This window comes from Akebia trifoliata, chromosome 13 (assembly GCF_017979445.1).
Source record: "Akebia trifoliata isolate Shusen 1 chromosome 13, ASM1797944v1, whole genome shotgun sequence".
Lineage (NCBI taxonomy): Eukaryota > Viridiplantae > Streptophyta > Magnoliopsida > Ranunculales > Lardizabalaceae > Akebia > Akebia trifoliata.
This window is the reverse complement of record NC_141387.1, coordinates 5,977,926-6,002,717: the sequence shown is the minus strand read 5'-3', so window position 1 is coordinate 6,002,717 and position 24,792 is coordinate 5,977,926. Positions and strand designations below refer to the sequence as shown.

The 24,792-nt window shown below is 31.1% G+C and overlaps 2 protein-coding genes across 2 annotated transcripts; one reads left to right on the top strand and one right to left on the bottom strand.

Moving 5' to 3' along the window:
• Positions 1-216: 216 nt before the first annotated feature.
• Positions 217-13,954, top strand: LOC147387549 (uncharacterized). The gene is made up of 10 exons (XM_086421976.1): positions 217-589; positions 5,195-5,554; positions 7,690-10,904; positions 11,899-12,056; positions 12,349-12,618; positions 12,711-12,923; positions 13,036-13,128; positions 13,228-13,320; positions 13,415-13,713; positions 13,817-13,954. The coding sequence occupies exons 5-8, from the start codon at positions 12,349-12,351 to the stop codon at positions 13,261-13,263; spliced, it is 612 nt and encodes a 203-aa protein (XP_086278102.1). The 5' UTR covers positions 217-589; positions 5,195-5,554; positions 7,690-10,904; positions 11,899-12,056; the 3' UTR covers positions 13,264-13,320; positions 13,415-13,713; positions 13,817-13,954.
• Positions 13,955-18,456: 4,502 nt separating this feature from the next.
• On the bottom strand, positions 18,457-19,609 carry LOC147387548 (acyl-CoA--sterol O-acyltransferase 1-like). The gene is made up of 2 exons (XM_086420409.1): positions 19,454-19,609; positions 18,457-19,360 (listed from the first exon to the last, which is right to left on the bottom strand). Exons 1-2 carry the CDS (start codon positions 19,545-19,547, stop codon positions 18,495-18,497), a joined length of 960 nt encoding a protein of 319 aa, XP_086276535.1. The 5' UTR covers positions 19,548-19,609; the 3' UTR covers positions 18,457-18,494.
• Positions 19,610-24,792: the final 5,183 nt, after the last annotated feature.

The following is a 24,792-nucleotide window of genomic DNA, read 5'->3' as shown; positions in this document are numbered from 1 at the left end:
GAAGAGAGAAAATTCAAAGGGAAGGAAAAAAAAATATAAAATAAGAGATATTCTTTTAAATAGGATGGAAAACACATTTGGGGATTAGAGGAGATTTAAAAAAAATAATAGAAAAAAAAATTGTGAAAAATGAAGAATGGGGGTTTAGAAAGAAAAAAATGTGTAAAAGGGTGGGCAACAACGCATTAAAAACTCTAGTAAAATCGGTAAAGGGGACTTTATCCAAAAAAACGTAAAAGAGGCTCTCTCTAGGGAAAACGTGAAGAAAAAAAAACAAGACTGGTTTTTCATCTTCAATTGAAAACCAAACGATAAGAAGAAAAAAAAAAAAGAGAAGAAAGAAAGAAAGAAGAAGAAGAATTGACTAGGGATGGTAGCTCTCTCCATCTATCTTTAACATTTTTTTTCTTCCAAAACAGCCCTCTCTATCAATCTTCAACGTCTTGTTCCCCTTCCATAGCAACCCTTTCCATCTACTCTCTATGTCTCCTTCTCCCCTCATGACAACCTTCTTCGTCTCAAGGTTTCTATCATACCTCGTAAACTATCTCGGATCACTCCTGAAGGAATTCCACGCAGCCACCCTTCGGTAAATTTAGCTTCTTACTTCTTTTTTTTTTTTTTTTTTCTTTTTTGTATTTTTACCCTTAATTCCTCTTCTCTTCCTTCCCCCTACGTTTTCCCAGATCGATATTCTTTTGTCTTTTATCATCATGGATCCATTGTTAATTCTTGAATGATAGAAAAAGATATTCTTTTACTTTCTTATTATTTTTTTCTATTCTATATTAACAAAGTTATTGATTACTTTTACGATTCTTATGCTCAAATCGATTTTTTATATATGCATATTAAGGTTGTTGGAATTTCTTTTATGATTAGAATGATTCGAACCACATTAATAATTTTTGTGTTTAGGAATTCTATAATGTTTAATTCAGAAATTTTGTGTATATGAATGAATTTAAATTTTTTGTGTATTCAGAATGTTTAATTAAGAAATTTTGTATATATGCATGAATTTCCAATTCATTTATTTGCCCCGTATTCATAATGTTTAATTCAAAAATTTTATGTATAGTAATAATTTTTTAATTCACTAATTTGCTAATGTTAAGAATTCTTCAATTTCGAAATTCTACATGTGATGATAATTCTCTAATTTTAAAATTTTACATATTTTCAGAATTTTTCAATTTAGAAATCTTACATGTATTCATATTTTACTGATTTGAAAAGTTTGCATATATTCATTATGTTCATACATTGTTGATTTGGTAATTATACACATGTTAATTTTTCCAATTTAAAATTTTATGTGTATCCATATTTTATCAATTTGGTAATTTTATGTGATATTAATTTTTTCTAATTTAGAAATTTATGTATGTCCATATTTTATCAATTTGATAATTTTATTTGATATTAATATTTTTCAATTTGATAATTTATGAATATCCATATTTTATCAATTTTGTAATTTTATGTGATATTGATTTTTTTTTTTTTTCAATTTAGCAATTCATATATATCTATATTTTATCAATTTGACAATTTTATGTGATGTTGATTTTTTTCAATTTAGCAATTCATGTGTTCCATACTCTATCAATTTGGTAATTTTTTGTGATATTTATCTTTTCCAATTTCGAAATTCATGAGTATTCATAGTTTGTCAATTTGGTGATTTTATATGATCTCAATATCTTTAATTTAGAAATTTTCATATTTTGCCAATTTGACAATCATGAATAATATTTTTTTTTTGCTATTATAAATTTAGAAGATTCATATTTATTCACGTTTTACTAATTTAATAATTATGAATAATATGGATTTTACAAATTTAATAATTTAATAATTATGAATAATTTATTCACGTTTTCCACACGCGTGTAGTCTTCATGAATCCAAATTTTCTATGCATATGAAGAAACTTACTCATTCGAGAAATTAACTTTTACATATTATGATAATTAATCGAATTGGTAATTATTTACGCATGTTTTGACATTGGACTGATTTGATACTTATTTATGCATGTTTTGATATCGAACCAATTTGATAAGTACTTATGCATATTTTGTTATTAGATTGATTTGAAAATTGTTTGTACACGTGCAAATTAAGGCAAATTTGGGAAGTATTCATAAGTATTGGCTCTTCAATTAAAATTTATTTTGGCAAAAAACTTACCATGTAAGCCTTAGGGCATCGAATGTGATTTAGGGTTTTTCACATTTTTTTCCTTTTATGTGCGGAATTCGAGGTATTGTGCAATATTTAGAGAATTTTAACTGAAGTATTTGTTTAGAAAGTTTGACATAAATTGACCTAAGACTAAATTTTGCACAATGCAATACTTTTGCCTATTGATCATAAGATACTTTTGAACCGTAGTAGAGACTGATCATCTCGATTGGGCGGGTTCGGTGCTTAACACCTTCCTAGACTTATAATATGTCCCCTTACCCATTTCTATTACCCATGAATCGACCCATATCCGTTTTGGAGTTATTTTGGTTCCTAAACCTAAACTAGATGGTGACTCCCAATTCTCAAAAAATCCTCCAACTTTTTAGTTAGATACCGTTGAGAGACGATTTCAATGATAGAGTGGGATGGTGCGTGTAGTCCGAGGATTGGTCTTGTTAGATAAGGTTGGTTATTTGAGTTGGGCAAAGTCTAATGGACCAAACTAGGTTGTCCCACTACCACAGGGGTCACCTCTTTACAATAACAACAAAACTTTTGATAAGTGTTATCTTTTACTATTGACTTTAGCATTTAAACTTATGATGATTTAGACATACCCTCTATGTTTTGTTGAATATTAGAGATGCCCCCTATACTTTGAAACTGATGACATTCATCCCTTGATTTTAGTCTTTTAAATATACTAAGAGGGAAAGACTCAAATGCCCTCAACTTTAATCAATAGTCAAAGACCCATATTTTTCTTCTCCAATACCAATCATCTTCAAGCTCTTCAACTTGCAAGATAATTTTAATCTATTCAACCTTATTTTCATTCGTTATTTTCTATCTTGCCTCATTTTGTAAAATATACTAAATTTTTCTATCCAAAATTTCATTATTTTATACTTCCTTAAAAAGTGTATCTTGCTTTGAGATTTGAATGTTGAAGACTTGAAGTATATAGGATCTTAAGAAAGTTGATGAGGGTTAAATTTTTTATCCAAAGAGATTAAAGATGACTTATTTTTCGAGAAGACAAATATGAGTTTCGGCTAGAGATTAATAAAGATAAGGGCATTTTAGTCTTTTCCCCTTAGTCTATTTAAAAGACTGAGGTCAAAAGATTCATGACATCATTTTTCAAAACATAGGGGGTATCTCTAATATTCAGCAAAACATAGGGGGTATGTCTAAATCACCCTTAAACTTGTTACAACATGAAAGTATTTCCACAATTTTTGTTCTTGCTTGTGAACGATGCATCCTATATTTTGCTTTCTTTCACATGTTAATATTTTCATTTTTCACTCATAAACATCCCATTTGCATTCTACTATTGTAAATAAGAAAAGAAAAAAAAGCTATATATTAAGGGCCACGATCAAGGGCCATATGAAAAAACATATGTAAAAACAATGTAACATTAATAAATTTTCAAAATATGGATTAGAAGTTTTGAATTGAGCTGATTTTTTGTGAGGATGATATCTATGATGGGAAGATTATCCTAAAAAAAATCAGTCCAATCTGAAACTTCTAACCCCACTAAAAGTGATTTAGAATGTGGAATGTCGATTTTTTGCCAATTTTTATCAATAATTTGTAAATCACTTTTGATGGATTTAGAAGTTTCAATTGAGCTGATTTTTTGCAAAGATGATCTTCTCATCATAGTGACCATCCTCACAAAAAATCAGCTTAATCCAAAACCTCTGACCCATATTTTGAAAAACCATTGTTTTTACATATGTCCCTTGAACTGCCCCATATATTAAATGGTAAATATGAAAGTTTTATCTTTCCCTATTTAAATAGTTTCCAATGTAGTAGAAAATCAAGTATTTAATGAACATTTGAGATGGGAAGATATTCCTCGGGATTCCAATCTTAATTAATCCTGAATAAACTTATACTGATCTATAGAAAATGATTAATGAAAATTACGTGTAAGGCTGTGTTTGGATTGAAAGAAGTGGAATGAAGATAAACTCATTAAAAGAAGAGAAGAAAAGAGAAACTTAGTTTCTCTTTACCGTGTTTGGAATGACAGGAGAGAACTTGGGACAACTTTGAAATTTTATAATATCTTAAAAGAGATCTAAGGGAAGAGTTGGCATTATAAAATAATTTAAAAGGATTTCTCTCCACTTTTGGAGAGAAAGAAAACTTTTTTTTTTCTTCTCTCTAATTCTCCTCTCTTCTCTCCTCACTTAACAATCCAAACAAGAGAAATAGAGAGAAACTCTTATTTTCTCTTCTCTTCTCTCCCTTTCTCTCAATCCAAACACAGCGTAAATCATAAATATTAATGGAAGAGAGGTTGGTGGCGAAAAAAGTGACGTACAATTTGCCAACCATGTATGTGTTTTTGGGTATCCCTCCAAATTTTGAGGTGGTTATTGGGTTAGGTGTCTCACCAAATCAAATTAATTGATTCTCGTATTGATAGCCACTGTGATCTCATCTCTCTCTCTCTCTTTACCATGCCTTATTTCTTTCGTTATATAAATTTTATTTCAATGGTGTGTACTGGATTTGTGTAGATTTAATCTACAAGCTCAAAATATTCATTGATGATCGAAAAAGGTTTATATTCCTTTGAAAGTATTTGCAATCCTATTCAAAGTGAGACATTACTTTTCTAGTTAATTGAAATCCACTTACCGGTAAAGATATAAACATTTTATAGAGATTACAAGAATGAATTTTTTCCCATGTATATATTTATAGAGATTTGGCGTACTCATGAAATTGGATTTCAAAGTATGATTAAAATATGCCCTTTAATTTTTTTATTAAACATGAATAATTATAATAGATAGTGTGGGGGAAATATTGTGCACAATTTGAGAAGTGGACCAAGAAATGTTGAGATTCCTTTAGCCTCTTCTCTTTCCAATCAATTACACTTTGTTACTGATGGGGGAAATAATATTCAAGTTAGGAAATAGTTGGAATTACTCACATTTTCTTAAAAAATTTTCCTTCTTTATAGATTTTTTCTCATCCAATATTGATGAACTCTATGGAGGATTCGATTTGCGAGGCAGGAGATGGAGACTCGTGTCACTAGGGGGGGGGGGGTCACATCTAATACAGATGCAGCTCAGCTTGCCGAGACATTTGCAGATGCAAAATGTGAAACAAAGGTGCTTAATATGTTTCATATTAAGATTTCTCTTCCAACTTCTGTTTGCTTATGGACAATGGAAACCTTATACTGTATTGATTTGCACAAAATGATATTCTTATTTGTTTCATAGGTGGTTGGTGTTCCTGTTACCTTAGATGGGGATCTGAAAAACCAGTTTAATTGTTGAAGCAAATGTTGGATTCGATACAATTAATATGCAAGGTATACTATGATTATTGTCACTCACTTTGTAGTTATCTTATTAATTAGACTATATTAGAGATGTTGACCATGGAATTATTTCTGTCTTTCTTTTTAAATTGTAATATAGGTCAAAGAACAACAACAAAAACAAAAGCCTTAACAGAAGATTTGGGGTCAGCTAAACAAATCTTGTTCCTCCATTCTATTCTATCCAAGTCCAAATCCAAGTCTCCTGTTATCGTGAGACATCTATATAAAAATTAATTACTTAAGATAAATTTATTGAGGTTCATTGAAAATGTCACCAAAACAGTAGTATTAGGTTGAACATCAGCATCGATTGTCTTCGAGTTTACAATGAATCTCTAGAGGAGTATAACTGTTTAATTAACAAATAATTGGCTTGTGATATAATCCCGTACGAGTAATACCCCTAGGATAAGGATATGTGCAACAAGAATAAGCATCCTTACTGCCAAGCATGGTTTAAAGTTTTGTATCATTTCAAAATGTTTTGTCTGAGACATTCTGGTTTCAGCCGAAACCGGAATGAAACGTTGAATGTCTTGATTTTTCTCCCAACCAATATATTTACCTTGAGACAACTATTTAAACCTTCCTGCCAAGGAAGTAATATGGCAGCCACAAATGAAATAGCTTCTGAATATTGTAAAAAAGGGTCAGTCATTTTTGGTAGTTGCTTTCTGTATACAACCAAAACTTAGACAACAGAGGAACTGTGTATCTTCTATTAGAAGCTTTGGTTTTAATTCTTGGTACTTGTAATTATATCCTGTTGAGAAACTGGAAATTCTGTTTTTAGCGATTAGGTGTTGAAAATCTACATACAAGGGGAAGACCCCAGTACGGACTCTAAAATGTAACAATTTTTTTGAAAATCTGAACCCCAACTTAACTACAACCATGTTTCTGTTGCTACTCAAAAGAAGAAAAAAATGTGCTCTCAAAAGCGGGTTCTCAATGTGTGTTGGTAGTTACTGTTAAGAAAATAGGTGCAATCGAAATAATAAAACGAATCAAGAAACCAAACATAAGTTGCAATCAAACAAAGAAACACAGAGATTTTATGTGGTTCCCTCTAGATTGAGGTACATCCACGGATCACACCGATTCCACTGTGAAGAAAAACTTGCAGCTACAGATTACACTCTTTCACCAAAAAACGAGAAATATAAATACTCATGAAACCTAACTAAAGTTTTACATAATATTAGTGAAATTATGAAAAGACCAAGTCCATGGAATCTCCCACTCTATGATAAATATGACATGTGTCAAATTCTAATGAGCCCCAATAATCAAGAAAAAAACATCTTTACACATAGCACGTCCTCATTCATCCTCTCAAAATGTTTTTTCACCTCTTCAATTTGTACCATACTTTTTAAAATATTTGCAATCAAACTCATCACCACCTTTTCCACATATCTCACTACAAAATCGTTGGTGTTTAGCGACAAATTTTTAGCGACGGTCAAAATTCCCGTCACTAAAACTCAGGTTTTCCACTTAACCAACGCTGCTCTTTACGTACCAAATCACCTCTCCGTAGAAAAATTTCCAAAATCCTTCTCGCGCGAAAATTACCGATTCGTTTCGAAATCAAACGTCTCTCTCTGTTCTCTGCATCTTCTCTTCTAATGGCGAAAATTTGTTAAAGACAAACGTCTCTCTCTGCTCTCTCTACATCTTATCCTCTAATGGCGAAAATTTGTTGAAGACGATCGTCTCTCTCTGCTCTCTCTGCATCTTCTTCTCTAATGGTGAAATTAATGGGGAAAATTTGTTGAATATCTTCTTTCTCTCGGTATTAATGGCGGAAATCGATCTACTCTTGCTGACAAGTATCGTCTTCTTCGTCTCTCTCTCTCTCTGCATCTTCTCATTCGATTTAATCAAATGGAGATTTAATCAGATTGATTTGAGATCAAATCGATCTCAGTTGTTCCAGTTTATAGATTGGCGATTTCCACTTAGTTTATAGATTGAGATCAAAATGCTCAAATCAATGATGAACTAACTAGTAAACATTAGATATGAATTAATATACTAGATTGCTATTTCGAGCATCTGTGCTTTTAAATGTGAATAATATACTAGATTGCTAATTAGGTTTTGTTGATTTCACACAGATATAAAACATGGATACAGTGTCCAGCTAGCTAAAGACGAAGCTTGATTTTACATGAAGAAGGTCAGTTCTATTTTTTGCTTTCAACCTTCAAATGTAAACATATATTTCAACACTACTGAAAACCATTATCATGTCAATCTGGATTGTTCATTGCTTTCTCTTCTGGAAATTAGCACTAAAAAGGTTCAATCCATGTCTTTGTAGAGTAAATTTTCACTACAAAATTGTGAGTTTTTAGCGACAATATTATAGTGGCGACAATTTGGTTTAATTGCCATTCATTTGAACGGATTTATTAAGCAAAAGGCTTATCAGCGGATGTCTACATAAAAGTCTATTTACTAGACAACTTGGATCAACTAATTGGTTACAAAGTCTATTTACAAGAAAACTAGAACACATTTCATAAAACTAGATTAATTTGATTAAAAAGTTTCTTGTATTAACAGAATTAGAATAAATATCCTATCCACAAGAAGATCATCTCCAAGAAACTAAGTTGCAATCTTGTTTAAGGCTGGCCTTTACGTCATTATTCTTTTGTTTCTGTTGGGAATCCATTTCTTTGATTACATTTTAATCAAATGGCATTTACATTTTTAATAATTTGTTGTCCTTTTTTTTAAAACATTTTTAATGATCAGAAAATTGGGAAGTTAGTAATCCTAGGATCACTGACCTGTTTGAATGAACATATAGAACAATTATTGGAGTGTAATGTAACTTACCTTATGGAAATTAGGAACACAAGTGAACAAGATTTTTATAGAAGCATCCATGATTTACACCAATGTGCAGTTGTGTATCCTGATGAAAGGATAAAAGTTATATTGGCTATTCCCATATCTTTGATTTCTTTTTAGTTGTGTATCAGACACTTCAGCCTAATGATTGATGACAAGTGCATAGAGATTATTTGCCATGTCATCATTGACCCAATTACTTTATGCCATATGGTAATCAGAGATTGGTGCCAAGTTGAAGGATTCCATGTCATAGCTATTGCTATCCAGATTTAAACTTTTTATTGTCTCTCTTGTGCTTAAAGACCCATGTGGTGGTGGTGGTGATAATTCTTGTGAGACTTTGTTGAGTGTAGGAGTAGATTGTGAACTTTGTGGATTCATGGTTGAATAAGAAGATTGATCAATTGATTTTTTTCATCTTTTGAAGCAATCTTGGCATCCAAATAGAGCCTCACACTTATTGGTGATTGAGATTGGTTTGGTTTGATGAACTTGATACCAAAAGGAGCTCAATTCAATCACCACATAAGTTGCTGCTATTGCAGCCAAATGGGACCAAAGCACTAAAACAGAGATATATAGCTTTGTTCTTTCAAGAGCTGAACTGAAGAGAAGAGACTAGAGATAGAGAGGTGTATTATTTCTTAAGTTTGTGGATGGGTCACAAACTTATATTTGTGCCAATTTACTTTTATATTCTGCTTCTCATAAGAATATACACTTGCTTCAGCTTTTCATCATTACATAGACATTATATGCACCTACACGACTACTTAAAAGCATACTATTTTATAGCTATTTGACACATAAGGATACAAAACATGAATATTTACTTTGGCAGTTGGCTCTAGTGTATTGTTGGCATAGGATTTGACTAATTAGTTATACTACAATTAAAGAAGACAACAAAGCTAAAACCTTCACCAAGCTAGATAGTTTGATGAAACTTAAAACACATGTCTAGGCCTACTTTAGTCCCTAAATTTCAATTTTTTCAATATGTTTCATAGTTCATACACATGTTTTCCAGTCTATTTGGTAATTTTCACACTTAGAACTAATTGGACCAACTCTAAGCTGGCTAATGAACACTACAGACATGGTTTGTAGATCCAAAATTCAAAAGCTGCCTAAGGTCCTCTCCAATAAATATGAGCTTTGAAGTCATCAACACCCAAAGCTTATAAAACCAGTGGGGACTTCTTTAAAAGTATAAGCACTCATACATTTCTATACTACAAATGTTTATTTGGATAATTAGTTAAATTTCTTACTGTTTCTCCAACATTTTGCTTTATATGTTCAACACTTTTTACTTGATGTATTTTAGAGCAGAGGACATTAGCCAACTAGAACCGCTCAATAAGCCCATAAGCTTTTAATGCTGATTCAATACCATCAATCAGCATTCTTCTTCTTGTAGTGCAAAGGGAATCATCTGAAAATGAAAGTGTCCCTGTTTGCAACCGCCCTTTAATCTGGGCTTGGGATTGGCAATGTAATGCAAAGGGAATCATCTGATTCGTGGGGACACAAAGACACATCTGTATTGGCATTGACGAGCGTAATAATAATAATAATAAAGGGTCGCATCATGTTTCTTAAATTCCCATGCCCCATAACCCAAAAAAGGGAAGACCTTTCATTATCATTTATTATTGATAAAAGAAAATTTTTGTTTCTCGATTTAGTAAGTAAATACATCCAAAACATATAAATGCAATAAATATTCCTGTGGAATAAACTATCATCACAAAAATAGGTGAATACAACCCATCATTAAGAATTTTGTCTTTGGATGAGAAACAAGCCAGAGGTGGAAATACCACAAAGAGAAAGTGTCCCTCTGAAGATAAAAAGAAAAAAAAAAGTTTTTCTGATCAGCTGGAATAGCAGAAAAAGATGGTATAAACAAACATTAGAACAAAGCTCATCTGTGGATGGATTTTCCTTTTAACTTACTTTAAAAGAATTGTATTATACAGATTAATAGATTGAAAAATTCCTACAAATATTTTCCATTTACAAGATAAGCAAACACAACCTGAACTTGCAGTAAACAAACAAGAAGCCTGTGTAGCCTCTTATGTTAGCTTCTCACGTCCTTACGATCATTCATGGAGAGACTTAGCTACTAACGCTTGAGACTTCCTCGGTCTCTATTTCTCTTCAAAGTCGATATCAATAATGTCAGGTCCTGAGGATGAAGAGGGACTACTATTGCCTCTACCACCTTTAGTGAAGTAGTCAGACTTTGGCTTCCACACAATGTTCCCACAACTTGTGCATCGAACAATCTGGTTCTTGTAGCCCACGAACCGCCGCTTGCAAGCTGGGCAAGAACCCTGTTCAAGAAATTCAAGTTGAGAATGTCACCACATTATTTATTTATTTAACAATAACAATTATCAATATATGTGCAGGTTTACAAAGATCAAAAACAGAACCAAAGCAAGAGGAAGGCGAGGTGGGTGGTTAAATAGAGATGTAGTAAGATAATAGGACATGCCATGATTGAAGATTCAAGATAGAGTTGAGTGGTAAATATGATTCATGCTGCCAAACACTAGATTTGTGGGTCTCCCCATGAATGATAAGGCAGGAAGCAGTGGTGTATATTTATGCAAGGATCTAAATTCAGTTCAGAGCTTTTCTATGAAGTTGATTCATAGAATGCAACTCTGACTGCTATATCTTTTTCTTATGAATAGAAACTTGTCTATTGATGATCCTTCAACAGAGCCATGGCTTCTGTTGGTTGAAGTACGTTCGTATTTTTCTTATTACATCAATCTACATTCTTCTTGTTACAACATCTTCTCTGCTATACTGAATCTATGAGTATTTAGTTTCTTAAAGTATAAATGGTCTTGCTGCCATTTTAAAAAATTTATCCTTTTTAACTTGATTTAGGCGAGTTGTCACTTAGCACTCCTTAACACACCTCCATAAATTTCTCAATGGTCTGTAACTAAACAACCATCAGAATATACATTCCTTCTCACCTGCATTCATTTGTTTAGAATTTGTTGCTATATTCTTGGTATGTTTGTATCTTTTACACACCTTCTTGATGGAAATTTGTTTTAAGACTCATTTGGATAAAATTTGTTTGGTTGATCTTTTTTCTGGAAATAAATTTTTTCAAAGGACCTGTTTAGGCTAAAAAGTTTTCTTATAAAAATACTACACTGTTATCCATTTGATTCTCAGATTCTCGGATTCTCGCATTGCACTTTTATAGTGCTATGTAGCATAATTATGCTTGCTCTGGCAGCACACATCCTTCCTGTTATTCTTTCTATTTCATTCAATAGATAATATCTTAAACACTACTATACTGGTTTTGTTCATTTTAGACATGTATTACCTTCATAGCAGATGCTTCTCAACTTGTTCATCATGCTTCATTTTCTGGAAATGAATATGTAAATGAGATTTTAAAGCATGCAAATATGCAGGAAATTAGGAGCTACAATCCAATGGGTTGAAATCTTCACAGAGTTGGATCAATGGACATTGGCAGAATAGAAAACACTTCAATTTGTGAAATATGCCTGTCATGCAAAGGTTGCAGTAGTAGATAAGAGGATTGCCAAAGACACTTTTCTACAAACAGGTAAATCACTTGTGCACTTAAGAAATCTTTCATATCATGAATGCTTTTGTTTTCTCATTTATGACTTATGTGAGAATGTTGAGCCTTATATTGACTCAACTTAACAACTTGACAAATTTTTCTTTTTAATTTTTATATTGACTCAACTTAACAACTTGAGGTGTTAGTAAATCTAAATTGTTTTAGTAGTAAATAAAGCATAACTTCTTGTATATGCTTTTCCACAATTAGTACATAAAACATAATTATCTGAATAAATAATTCATTTTTCTGTTGTACTTTACATTTGCAGATGGAACCTGGACAAAGTTCATCTAGTGAGAGGACAAAGTCGAAAAGAAAAAGAGGCCACACTCGATGCCTCTCATTACAGAATCTAAAGTCAGGAGAAAGGTTTGAAATAATGCGAGATAGCCATGGACAACCTGTGGGGAAGCATGTGGCTAAGCTCCAAAGATACTTGGGTATATTGGCCCGCGATGGCCATATGTTTCCCCTTGACATCCTTGATTGGCATGCAATGCCAGAATCAATGAAGGAAAATGCATGGCAGACAACATTGGTATAAATTAATTATAATACAATATTAAATAATTTATGAGTTTAGCATTGAACAATTTTGACTCTATAATTTTCAATTGATTTTTGATACAGGCCAAATTTGACATCCCGCCCACGCTTAAACAAGTTGTGTTACAATCTATCGACAAGAAGTGGAGGGATCATAAATGTAAGTTGAAAATCAAATTCTATGATAAATACAAAGATGATGCAATTCGATGTGCCAATCGTCCATTGTATATTTTGGAGGCTCAATGGTCTCAATGGTATTCTCTCGTAGCCTTTTGGAATTCGGAGGAGGGGCAGGTACATTTTATATTTGAAATTTATACATATTAAGTTTTAAAAAGTTGCAAACAAATTATAAGGTACTCTATATCTCATATATTTAACTTCTCACAAATTATTTAATGTACAGTTTCGAAGTTATAGAAATAAGGCAAATCGTGCTCAACGGATAATGACCCATACGATTGGGACGAAGAGTATAGCTTGTATTAGATATGATGAGGTATATATATATTTTTATTATGTTGTCTATCAATTCCGTGCCCAATTATTTATATTATGAACTAATCTTGTTGTCATTGTCTTGATGTGATGCACATAGAAATTAAAGAATTCAACGAATACTGAGCCAAGTTAAGCAATCTTATTTCTTATAACACACAAGCCTAATGATTTGGCCATGGCGGAGAAGATTGTAAGTTTAATTTTAGATAATTTTCATCAAGCATTAATCAATTATGTTAATATCTGAATTTGAAAATACTAAGAATTTTTAAAATATTTTGCAGGATAAGATGAAAGAACTTTTGAGTTTATTACTAGAAGACTCTCAAGATATTACAGGTCGAAATGATGTATTATCTCAAGTCTTGGGTCCTGATAGACATGGTCGTGTTCGTGGTGTCGGCCTGGGACTGACTCCTAGCAAATTATTTGCATCATATTCTGAAAATTCCTCTAGCGATTCTACTGAGGTACATAGGTACATAGGTTGAAGAAGAAATTAGAGTCTTTAGAGCAACAACAAATTGTGAGAGATGCTGAGGTGGAGAGACTTAAGGAATTGATCATTACTCTAATGAGAAAGGTAAATTCTCACCGATAATAGAATATGTTGTGTTTTAAAATATTTTATTAATAAATAAATATTTATTTATATGACTAATTTGATTAATGTATATGAATTGTAGGTTGATGAGCAGCACAATCAACCCGACAATGATCAGTGTCCACAACAACAACCATGATAGATAGCTTTTATTTTTTGAGTGATAAACATGGATTTATAAACATCAAACATGGATTTATAAGTATTGGCTCTTAATTCAATCGACTTATTATTTTGTTGTACTTGTCTCTTAACTAATTTGATTTACTAAGTAATTGAGTTTAATTAACAGGTTGTATAAAAATAGGTATTTAATTACAAATAATTATAAAATAAAAGAAATTAAAAAATAAATAAATCTTAATAGCTGTGGCCATTACTACCACTATAAGCATTTAAAATTGTATTTATAGCTATGGTAAAAAACTAATTAGCGGCAATTTTTAACCATCACCATAGGTCTCACTCATATTTATAGCGACAGTAATACACTATTAGCGGCGATTTCTGACCATCACGATAGGACTCACTTATATCTATAGCGACGGTAATATAATATATTAGCGGCGGTTTTTTGGTATTTGCGACGGTTTGTGACCCTCGCTAAAAACCTAAAATTTTGTATTATTCTCACCATCCAAACACCAATAAAATCATACCTCATAGCCTCAACCACATGATATTATCCAAATGGCGTCATCTTAGAGGTTAAATTAAAAGAACCCCATGTCGTTCTTTAAAGTTCTCAGGGTTGGACCCTTTTGACTCTAAAACCCTATAAAACTTCACCCTCACATAAGAATTCACATACCCTCAAGTCCCCATCTCAACCTAAAACTCTTTAGATTTCTTTATTCAACTCTTTTTTCTCTCAAACCCTTCTCATCTTAAATCCCTACACTTTCAACTCTCCAACACTCAAAAAACTCAAGATCCAATTCATCAGAGAACTCAAGAAAGAATAAAAAAATTATATGAATAAGCATTCAAGGTGGGTTAGGACTTTTATTTTTGAATTTTCTCTATTCTACATCTTTTTCTTTATTTTATGTTTTTACAAAGCCATTAGAATGTGTTAAACATCCTCATCCACCCTCAGTAGATTAGGCTTTGGCTTGATTGAAACGGGTGGGATTGAAGCTTTTTAAAAATTTATAACTCTCATACACCATTCCGACTACATAATTAATCCAAGGAATCTGGGCAATCAAAATTAAGTCTCCTCTCCAAAATTGTCTATGCGCATCTCAATGAGATCCCAACATGCATAACAAATTCAGATTTACAGATTAAATGTATGTCTACCTCTAGGTCCCATCTAGAATCAAAATCACGCCGATGATGGTTAATGGTGCCCGTTTTTTAAGAGATTGAGCCACCAAATTCCTAGTCATAACATGCATGCATCAAGACCTCGATTCTAAGGGAATTTCTATCGTAGGATTTCTCAAAAAATCTCAACCAATATCAATTTTCTCTTCTAAAAAGAGTTTAATTTCACTTATGTGCACACTCACTTTCATGCATTTTATTTCATTCGATTTAAAAATAAAAAATGGCTAAGTTAATGTGTAACCATCCAATGATGGAAAGAATGTGGTGTCTAACACCTTCTTCGTTCTCTAACTGGACTTCCTTACCTAGACTCTTGATAGACCATTCACATATCCATTAATGAGAGTCAATACGATGCCTACAAAAAAAACAAAAAATTCCAAAAATTATCTCGCGTGGTCATTTACATGCATTTCCAAAAAAGAATGTTAGTGACTTTAAAAATTCTTTGTAAAAAAAAGTCTTGCAGAAATTGAAAATCACATATTTACAGCCTGTACACAATGTGTTCCTTCTTTGTCTAGATAGAAAAAATGTTTCAACTCTACTAGAGAATTAACAGATCATCTTCCCAATTATTTACAATTACTATTTCATTTTATTATGTGTTTCACTTTTGAGCAAAACAAAAGGAGAAGATATTGAGTTTCTTTAATCTTTTTTTGTGTGTAAAAAGCTAGAGATTGACTGCACATTAACAAAAATCTGTGAATTTTTGAAAAAAGTGTAATTAAATCACAGTTTTAATATTTTTTGATTAAATTGTGATTTATTTCAAAAAATTGCGAAGTTTTTGAAAATATTTTTGATTTTGTGATTTTATTGACATTTAAAAAAAACACACATTATTCCTATTTTTAAGTGTTATTCATCATTTAATATATATATTCTACAATTTATATACTTTAAAAAAATTATTTTTAATTTATTTGATGTTTTCCTGAATTTTGTAGACTTTTTTTTTTCTAAAGCTTTCTCTTGCTGAATTATTCCTTAACCTCGTCTTTCTCACTATCGTTATAACTTGATTGTTGTATCATGAGGGCATTGTATCCAATATCGGTCAACATTCAATTTTCAAATTAATGTAGGACAAGTGGCAAAAACAGACCTATGAGTCAAAATCATGAAACTTCAAGATCTAACTATGTTGTAGTCTTTTCAATTTTGGGACAAATTCCTCCATTTACACTTTTTTCCTAGGCAATCTTATTGCTTGAGGAAAATTTTATTTTGATAATAACTTTAGTTATAGAAATCAGAATCATATACCATCGATTAGAACATACTTCTAAGATTAAGTAGTATCTGCCATGTTTTGTTCGTGTCTACTATTTTTAATAATTTTTTCTATTCCATATATTTTTTAATAGGGGAAATTTTAAATAAAAACCTATAATAAATAATACTTTTAATAATCAAAACGACTATTGAAGTGTTGTTTTTGGAAAAAGCCATTTCAACCAGTATTTTTTATTATTTTTCTATTAAATCCTGAAATTGCCCTTTCCCAGAGCTACATATTTGACGGGAATGCAATTTTGGCAAAACTCGTTTTAGAGAACTGACGTGATAATTGGTTCACATGGCACACGAAATTGAATAACTTTTTTCTTATAGGTTCGTTTTTTTTCCTTTCAAAATTGACCCTCACTCATGAATATTAATTTTAAGGAAAATGGTGAAGTAAAATTGAAATTGACATCACGTGAAAGTGTCTGTAGAGCCATATATGCTTTTGATCGAGATATGAGTGAGAAACATCTATAGTTTTGTGCACACCAATGTCCCAAACAATGTAAATTTCAATGTTACTCTATCATGATAAAGAACAATAAATTACATTCCAAAATTTGTAGGACTAATTTTTAACGATTTAAGCCCAACAATATTAAAAATATAACTAATTAAGTTATTACACCTTAATTTCTTAAAATATATCACATCTCAAATAGAAATTAAAAGACACCATTTAAAAGGATTCTAATCTTCCACGATTTAAACCCAACAATATTAAAAAAATAAAATAAAACCACATTCTCCTTATTAAACAATTAAGTCATTACACGTTAATTTCTTAAATTATATATCACATCTCAATTAGAAATTAAAACATACCATTTAAACATTATAAAATATTGCAACACCCGCTTCAAACAATTCCAGTTGTTGTTTACACTTATGATTAGGCTCATATAAAATCCTAAACTCAAAAAATATAAATTGAAAAAAAAAACTTAAATTGGCATCCCAGCTTTTACATATTTTCAATCATTAATTAATTATCTTTATTTCTAATTAATCTAAATTTTCCTGTATTTCAAGGTTGTACTTTAAGTTTAGTCAAGTCGTCGATTTTTAGGGTGGGATCTTGAGGATGTAGAGAGCTTGAAAGAAAAAGAAACAGTGATCCAATTTTTTTTAATTAAGGACTAATATTTTTATTTTATTTTTTATTTTTAAATAATATTGTTGGATTTAGTACATTGGAGGTTAGAGTCCTACCAATTTTGTAATGTAATTGATTGTTCTTAAATTGAATTAATATTAGTGAGTAAAGAGAAAACCCAATCTGTCAGAGAAAAGTTGTTAAATTTTGTGGGGCACTTGCACTACGTGGTGTCTCGAAAACGGGGACTCAATTAATAGATTTGATTTGAAGAGAGGGAAATCTCTAAATTTGATTAGAAAATAATAAAAAACGCCTATTTGAAATGACGTTTTACAAAAACGACATGGCACTTCAATACCCATTCGGATTCCTTTTGATAAATTTTTTTTTTTAATTATCTTTTACCTAATAAGAGAACTCTTTTCTCCAAATATTATTGTACCTACATTACAAAAACATCTTTGATTCAATAAAATTATTTTGAAAATTCTCTATCATGGGTTGGATTCTAATTTTTTCTTTCTTTGAATATTGATGTTGATCGTATTCTTTCTTTGATTCACACTTCATCACTATTTTACAAAGACTAGAAACATGGTAAAGAAAACGACATTGTATGCAACTCTTCTGAATCATCTTCTCATCTAGTTATAAATAAAAGTTATCGAAAATCGATTTGGGTATTTATAACAATTATATTAAATTTCAACCATAATCTATTGTTTATAAATTAGAAATAATAATAATCTATTACAATGATTTAATTCTAAAAAAAAACATCAAATAAGTAAACCATAAATTTACCCTTAAGGGGTTGGTCTAGCGGTAAGTCTATTCTTGATTCTCAGAAAGGGTAGGTGAAGTGTTTGAAATCCCACGAAACTATGAATTCTTTGGAGTCCCTCTCGGGTCCTATTGACCATTGACCATTTGCACATAGGACTTTTTGACGCGGCGACCATGGGATTAGTCTCGATAAGCAAAATAATTAAAAATAATAAATTATTTTTAGAATAAATTGATTAATTAGGTATTAGGCTTCAGATGTTGAGCCTGCCCTCAATGATGCTCCAATGGAACCCAAACTTTTTAAAATATCCAACAAAGCAATCACCTCTCTACTTACCCTAACATCCACATTGCACCGTAACAGCTGCGGAAAAAACAGCCAAAAACCGGTAACCATCACAAACCCAACAGCCAATGGTCCAGAAACCGCCCTATGCAACCGCCACCTGTCCTTCACCATCTTCTTCACTCCAACCTCCAAAGCCACGCTAAACCCCTGAACGGCAAAAAACCAAGTCACCTCCCACGTGGGACTCACACGCCCGAGATAAAAGTAAATGACTTCGTGCATGAATCCCGACACCATAAACGTGACAAACATAGCTGGAAGTGGGGCCCACTTTTTCTCCAACACTTTCTTTGACATTTGCAGGGAGGGTTCGTACACAGTCGGTCTCAGAATATTCGTCACCATGAGATTCCATCTTCGTCCCCAAAAGTCTTGTAGAGAGGTCGCCAGGTAGGGTTCGTCGAATTGGGGCTCAAGCTCTAACCCTAGAAAAGTTGCAGCCATGAATGCAAACATGGCTAGAGCCAGTTCTAGACCAATATATAAGTAACAGCAGAAGTAGACTAACATCACATTTGGATGGATTTGATGTTTATGTTCGTAAACTCGACTCAATAAGGTCAAAATCAAACCTTTTAGGGCTAGATTTAGAGGTGATTTGGGTTTTTTATTATAGGGGTTTTCTTTGTTTGTGATCTTGATGGGGAGAGAAGCTATGAAGATGAAATAAGGGAGAGAGATTGAAGGTTGAGATGATAGAGGACCGAGACCGAAGGAGAAGAGGAGGAGTTTGAAGTTTCCAAGCCAAACGAGGAAGAAAGCTGAGGTGCCACCGAGAGAGATGGTTGTGAGGTTTAATGGAAGAACTGTGAAGACGTAGAAGACAGGAAGGAGAGAGAGGAATCTGATCTTACCTTTTGGGATGTTTGAAGGGATGAAGTAACAGTAGATTAGAGATGCAATAGCAAAGATCCATACTTTGATGTAGTTCTTGATCTCTTCATCCATTTTTCTCCCAGATCTCTCTTTCCCTCTCTCTCTCTCCTTCTTCTAAGTATGACTGTCCTGCTCTTTTCATACTTTATAAAAGGAGCTTTATACGACTATTTGGAGTCATGGTTGGTTGATTGATTGATCTTTTGAATTTTTACTTGCCTCCATGAATAATGAGTCATATTTAAAATGCATCCCTGAATTAAACGTATTTTTGAATTGCTTCCTGATCCCTAACCTAAAGACCAAATTGATCGATAATTTATACCCATTGAATTGTTTTTTTTTCTTTGCTTATAACTACTGTAGATGTAGAAATTCGCTCTACCTCGAGATACTCTTCAACACAATCCTTGCTCGTTAGGACCTGCAATAGGTCCATTCCGACAATCAAGTTAGAAATCAGTGCAGTGTTATTGAAGAGTTCTTCAAGTTAAAATTTTTCTTACCCCCTCATGAATTGCCCCCTTCCCTTTACAGGAACTTTCTTTTGTTCGTTTTGTCTGTCAGTCTCGTTGAATTGACCTAGAGTAGTTAACTTACTCTCTGGTTTATCAACTGCAGGGATTGTTGTAACTACCCTCATAGTCCTAGAATAGTTACAATTGATCTGTTAGAGTATGGGTTGTCACATCAATCAATCAACGGTACAACTGTTAAATTTGTCTTTCCGACCTATGCTAACTCGTGATCTCTATGGAGTCTATCCTCCGAGCTACTTGATGAGTCGACACAATCCATATGAGCTACGTGTCAGTGCGTCCGAGAATTGCCCTTCACAACTACTAAGGCAAATCTCTTCATAAATCCAATAATTAAAATAAGAGAATTGATATTACCATACCAACTTTTACAAATGCCACACCAATACTCTCATAAATCACTAAAGAATTGCAAATGATTGGTGTGACACAGTAAAAGTTGATCTGACAATAATAACTCTTTAAAATAAAATAGGGTAAATTTCCATTTCTGAATATGATAAAATTTTGATTTTAGCTTATTATTCATTTTAATTCTCAGAAACATTATTTATTGGACTGTTATGATCTCGATCCGATTTTTATTGAAATGGTACCAGACCACCCCCACTAGATCCAAAATGAATTCAATTGAAAGCTACAAGAATGAGGGAGGCATGTTAAATATACCATTTTATATGCGAGGTAAATGAAAATCACTATTAAATTCTACATTTTTTTTTTCAAAAAATGGCAAAAATGATCATAATGTACCTACTCTGATTGGGAATTTATTTTAAATGCATTCTTAATTTTCAAAAGTACCTTTGTTAATTACAAAATTACCCTTGTATATTTGACGTGGCAACCACTGAAGAGTCTGTGAGAAAAAACAAGGGACTTTGATTGTCAATGGGATTTGCTAAGTTAACGCCAACCAATTTTGAGTACATGGTAAGGGAAACTTTTGTTAATTTGGACCACGAGGGAGACATTTATAACAAAATAAGAATATAAAAATAATAATCTGACCCTTCAATGAGACTTATATTATTAAAAAAATATATAAATAAAAATAAAAGAGTAATAAATACTTTTCGAGATCTGACCTGAACAATTAATAAGATAGAAGAGAGATTTAGTCCTTTTGCCATGAGATGCATTTTTATTAAAAATTTCTATTGCAGTTGTGACAATTCTGAGAAATCTTTCTTAATCAAATTTATTATTCAACAAATCTTGAAGTGAGATTCTTGTCATTTAAAAAATTAAATGTATTATATATATATATATATATATATATATATATATATATATATATTCTCTTTTATTTAAAAATTAATTCTCCTTCCCAAAATCTTTGATCAAATCTAAAATTATATTTTTTTTAAAATCTGAATTTTACCATTTGACTTTTGAAAGTTAAAAAATCTGTTTGGATTTGTATTAGAAAATTATTTTTAAAAATTAAAATTTTTTATTTTTTAAAAAGTAAAAAATAAATCATTTTCTATTTTTTTTAAATTACTTTCTTCCAAAATTTGAAAGTATATGATAAGAAGCTCAGCTTTGAAGTGGGCACTCTATTTCAAAATTTGAAGGAATCCCCGTTACAAGCTACCTGATGTTTTGAATTTATCTCATGCCCATGAATTTTTATCAAAATTTGAAACACTTTCTTGGAAATGCCACGTGTAATCTAATAAAATAAGTTCCTTCATAATTCTGAAGTGAGCTATCCGCTTCAAAGTTTCTTTTCCCATATGATAAGTATTAAATTTTAAAAATTGAGGGTACTATAGAATTTTAATCTTTATGCAAATCACACCTTAAAGTTTCTTGAGTAACAAACTTAATAAATAATGTTCGATTGGAATAGTAAAAACTCCCAAAAAACAAATAGTTCCACCAAATAAATCAATCATATGTCAAAAATAAGTGATAAAGATGTGATTGAGCGGATATAATTCTCTTTGTCGAGCATGGAAACCTATCTTCAATGATTTTTTGCTCACAAAATTTCTTACAATTGTTCACAGACCCTCTAATTCATTACATGTCAAGCCTAACGAGGGTGATTTTGTAAATTGAGGATGCCATTCAATACATGTGAGTTCATGTGATTGGTGGACCCAAATTCTATGAGCATTGTGAGTAAAAAGAGGGAAAATTACTTAAAGAACTCTGACGGAGGGACTTTTTTCTTAATAGTTCATAAGTTTTAGGCAATTTCTTAATAGTCCAATTAGTAAATTTTTCTTTTTCTAAACAATCCCAAGGCTTCATCTCTCACATCGCTCATGATTGAATGTCCTAACCATTCAAACTCATCGTTTTCATAAAAAAAAATTGGATTTTTGACATCTCAATCGAGTTTTGAAGATTCAATTTTGTCGAAAAAAATTGAAGGAAAAGAAGCAGCCATTTTCAAGGGAATTTTTTTTTTAAATATTTTGAAGATATATGTAAAAAAACTAGGGGGTTTTCACCAATTTTTTTAATTTTTTTTATGAAAATCAATCAAGAATAGTTCTTTTGGATTGAAATCATCTAAACAAGTCGTTATCTCAACTTTTTAGTCAATCTTTCCACATATTTTAGTTAAAAAATTCAAAAATTGAAAATGGGTGAGTTTTACCAATGTCGAGTTCACCATTTTTTATTTAAAAAGTAGTGAACTCGATAGTAAATATAAAAAGTGGTAAAGTGGTGAACTCGTCAGTAAATACATAAGTGGTGAGTTCACCAATAAACGAGGGGAGACCATTAAGAATGAAAAAATTTACTAAATGTCCTATCAAGCTAACCTACAAAATATATGTACTATTTAGAAAGAAATCCTTCTGTGAGAATCCTTTAAGTAATTTTCCCCCAAATAAAAATCATTAATTTTTTAAGGAAGATCTTAGGTGAGTGATCCACGACACTAACAAAAAAAATCTCCTAATTCGAGTCTTTCTTTTCATTTCGCCCACATTGATACATAATAGCATTGTTCCTCAAGTTGAGCTCATAGTTTTATCTAACGTTGTTGGATCAGATTCGAAATTCAATCCATTCCAATTGGATAATTTGGATCCGAATCAAAGATTTGGATTCCAATAAAGACCAATTCGATAAGGACCCGGTTTGATAATGTGGTTGAAGATATAAAAATAACATATATTTATATTACATGCTATCTTTAGATCTATAAATTCGAATTTGATTTTTTTTTTTTTAATCTTTTTCGATCCAATCGAATATGGAGTTTAAAGTGACAAACTCAATTGGATCCGGGTCTAATGAATTTCTTATCAGATCAAGGGAAAATTATCAAAAAAATCCAAAAAAAAAAATATTATTTACGAAAAACAATCTAATTTTAAAAAAAATTAGAAAAATGATACAAATCCGGTCTTTCAAAGATCGATTTTTCTCTCTCTTCAATTCTCTCACCTCTTTCTCTCCCCTCTATATTTAAAAAAAAAAAAAAATTTAAATACTGGTCTTTCAAAGATCGATTTTTCTCTCTCTTCAATTCTCTCACCTCTTTCTCTCTCCTCTATATTTAAAAAAAAATGAATTTTTTTTAAATACCGATCTTTCAAAGATCGATTTTTCTCTCTTCAATTCTCTCACCTCTTTCTCTCTCCTCTATATTTAAAAAAAAATAAATTTTTTTTAAATACCGATCTTTCAAAGATCGATTTTTCTCTCTCTTCAATTCTCTCACCTCTTTCTCTCTCCTCTATATTTAAAAATAAATAAATTTTTTTAAATACCGATCTTTCAAAGATCGATTTTTCTCTCTCTTCAATTCTCTCACCTCTTTCTCTCTCCTCTATATTTAAAAAAAAAAAACGAATTTTTTTAAAATACCGATCTTTCAAAGATCAATTTTTCTCTCTCTTCAATTCTCTCACCTCTTTCTCTCTCCTCTATATTTAAAAAAAAAAACGAATTTTTTTAAAATACCGATCTTTCAAAGATCGATTTTTTCTCTCTTCAATTCTCTCACCTCTTTCTCTCTCCTCTATATTTAAAAAAAACAAATTTTTTTAAATACCGATATTTCAAAGATCGATTTTTCTCTCTCTTCAATTCTCTCACCTCTTTCTCTCTTCTCTATATTTAAAAAAAATGAATTTTTTATAATAATAAAAAAATATTATAATATTATAATAATAAAAATATAAAGTAAAAAAATTAAAATTTACCTCATTTATTTACCTAATATTAAACGAATTTTTATATTATTTACCTAATATAAAGTAAAATATTAATAAATAATTCAAATATATTGATTTTAATTTAATATTTTATAATAATAAAAAATTAAAATTTACCTCATTTATTGACATATCTCATTTAACGAATTAATTTAATATTCAAATAAAAAATTCATTTTTTTTAAATATAGAGGAGAGAGAAAGAGGTGAGAGAATTGAAGAGAGAGAAAAATCAGTCTTTGAAAGATCGATATTTAAAAAAAATTTATTTTTTTTAAAATATAGAGGAGAGAGAAAGAGGTGAGAGAATTGAAGAGAGAGAAAAACAGATCTTTGAAAGATCGGTATTTAAAAAAAAATTCATTTTTTTTTAAATATAGAGGAAAGAGAAAGAGGTGAGAGAATTGAAGAGAGAGAAAAATCGATTTTTGAAAGATTGGTATTTAAAAAAAATTCATTTTTTTTAAATATAGAGGAGAGAGAAAGAGGTGAGAGAATTGAAGAGAAAGAAAAATCGATTTTTGAAAGATCGGTATTTAAAAAAAATCATTTTTTTTAAATATAGAGGAGAGAGAAAGAGGTGAGAGA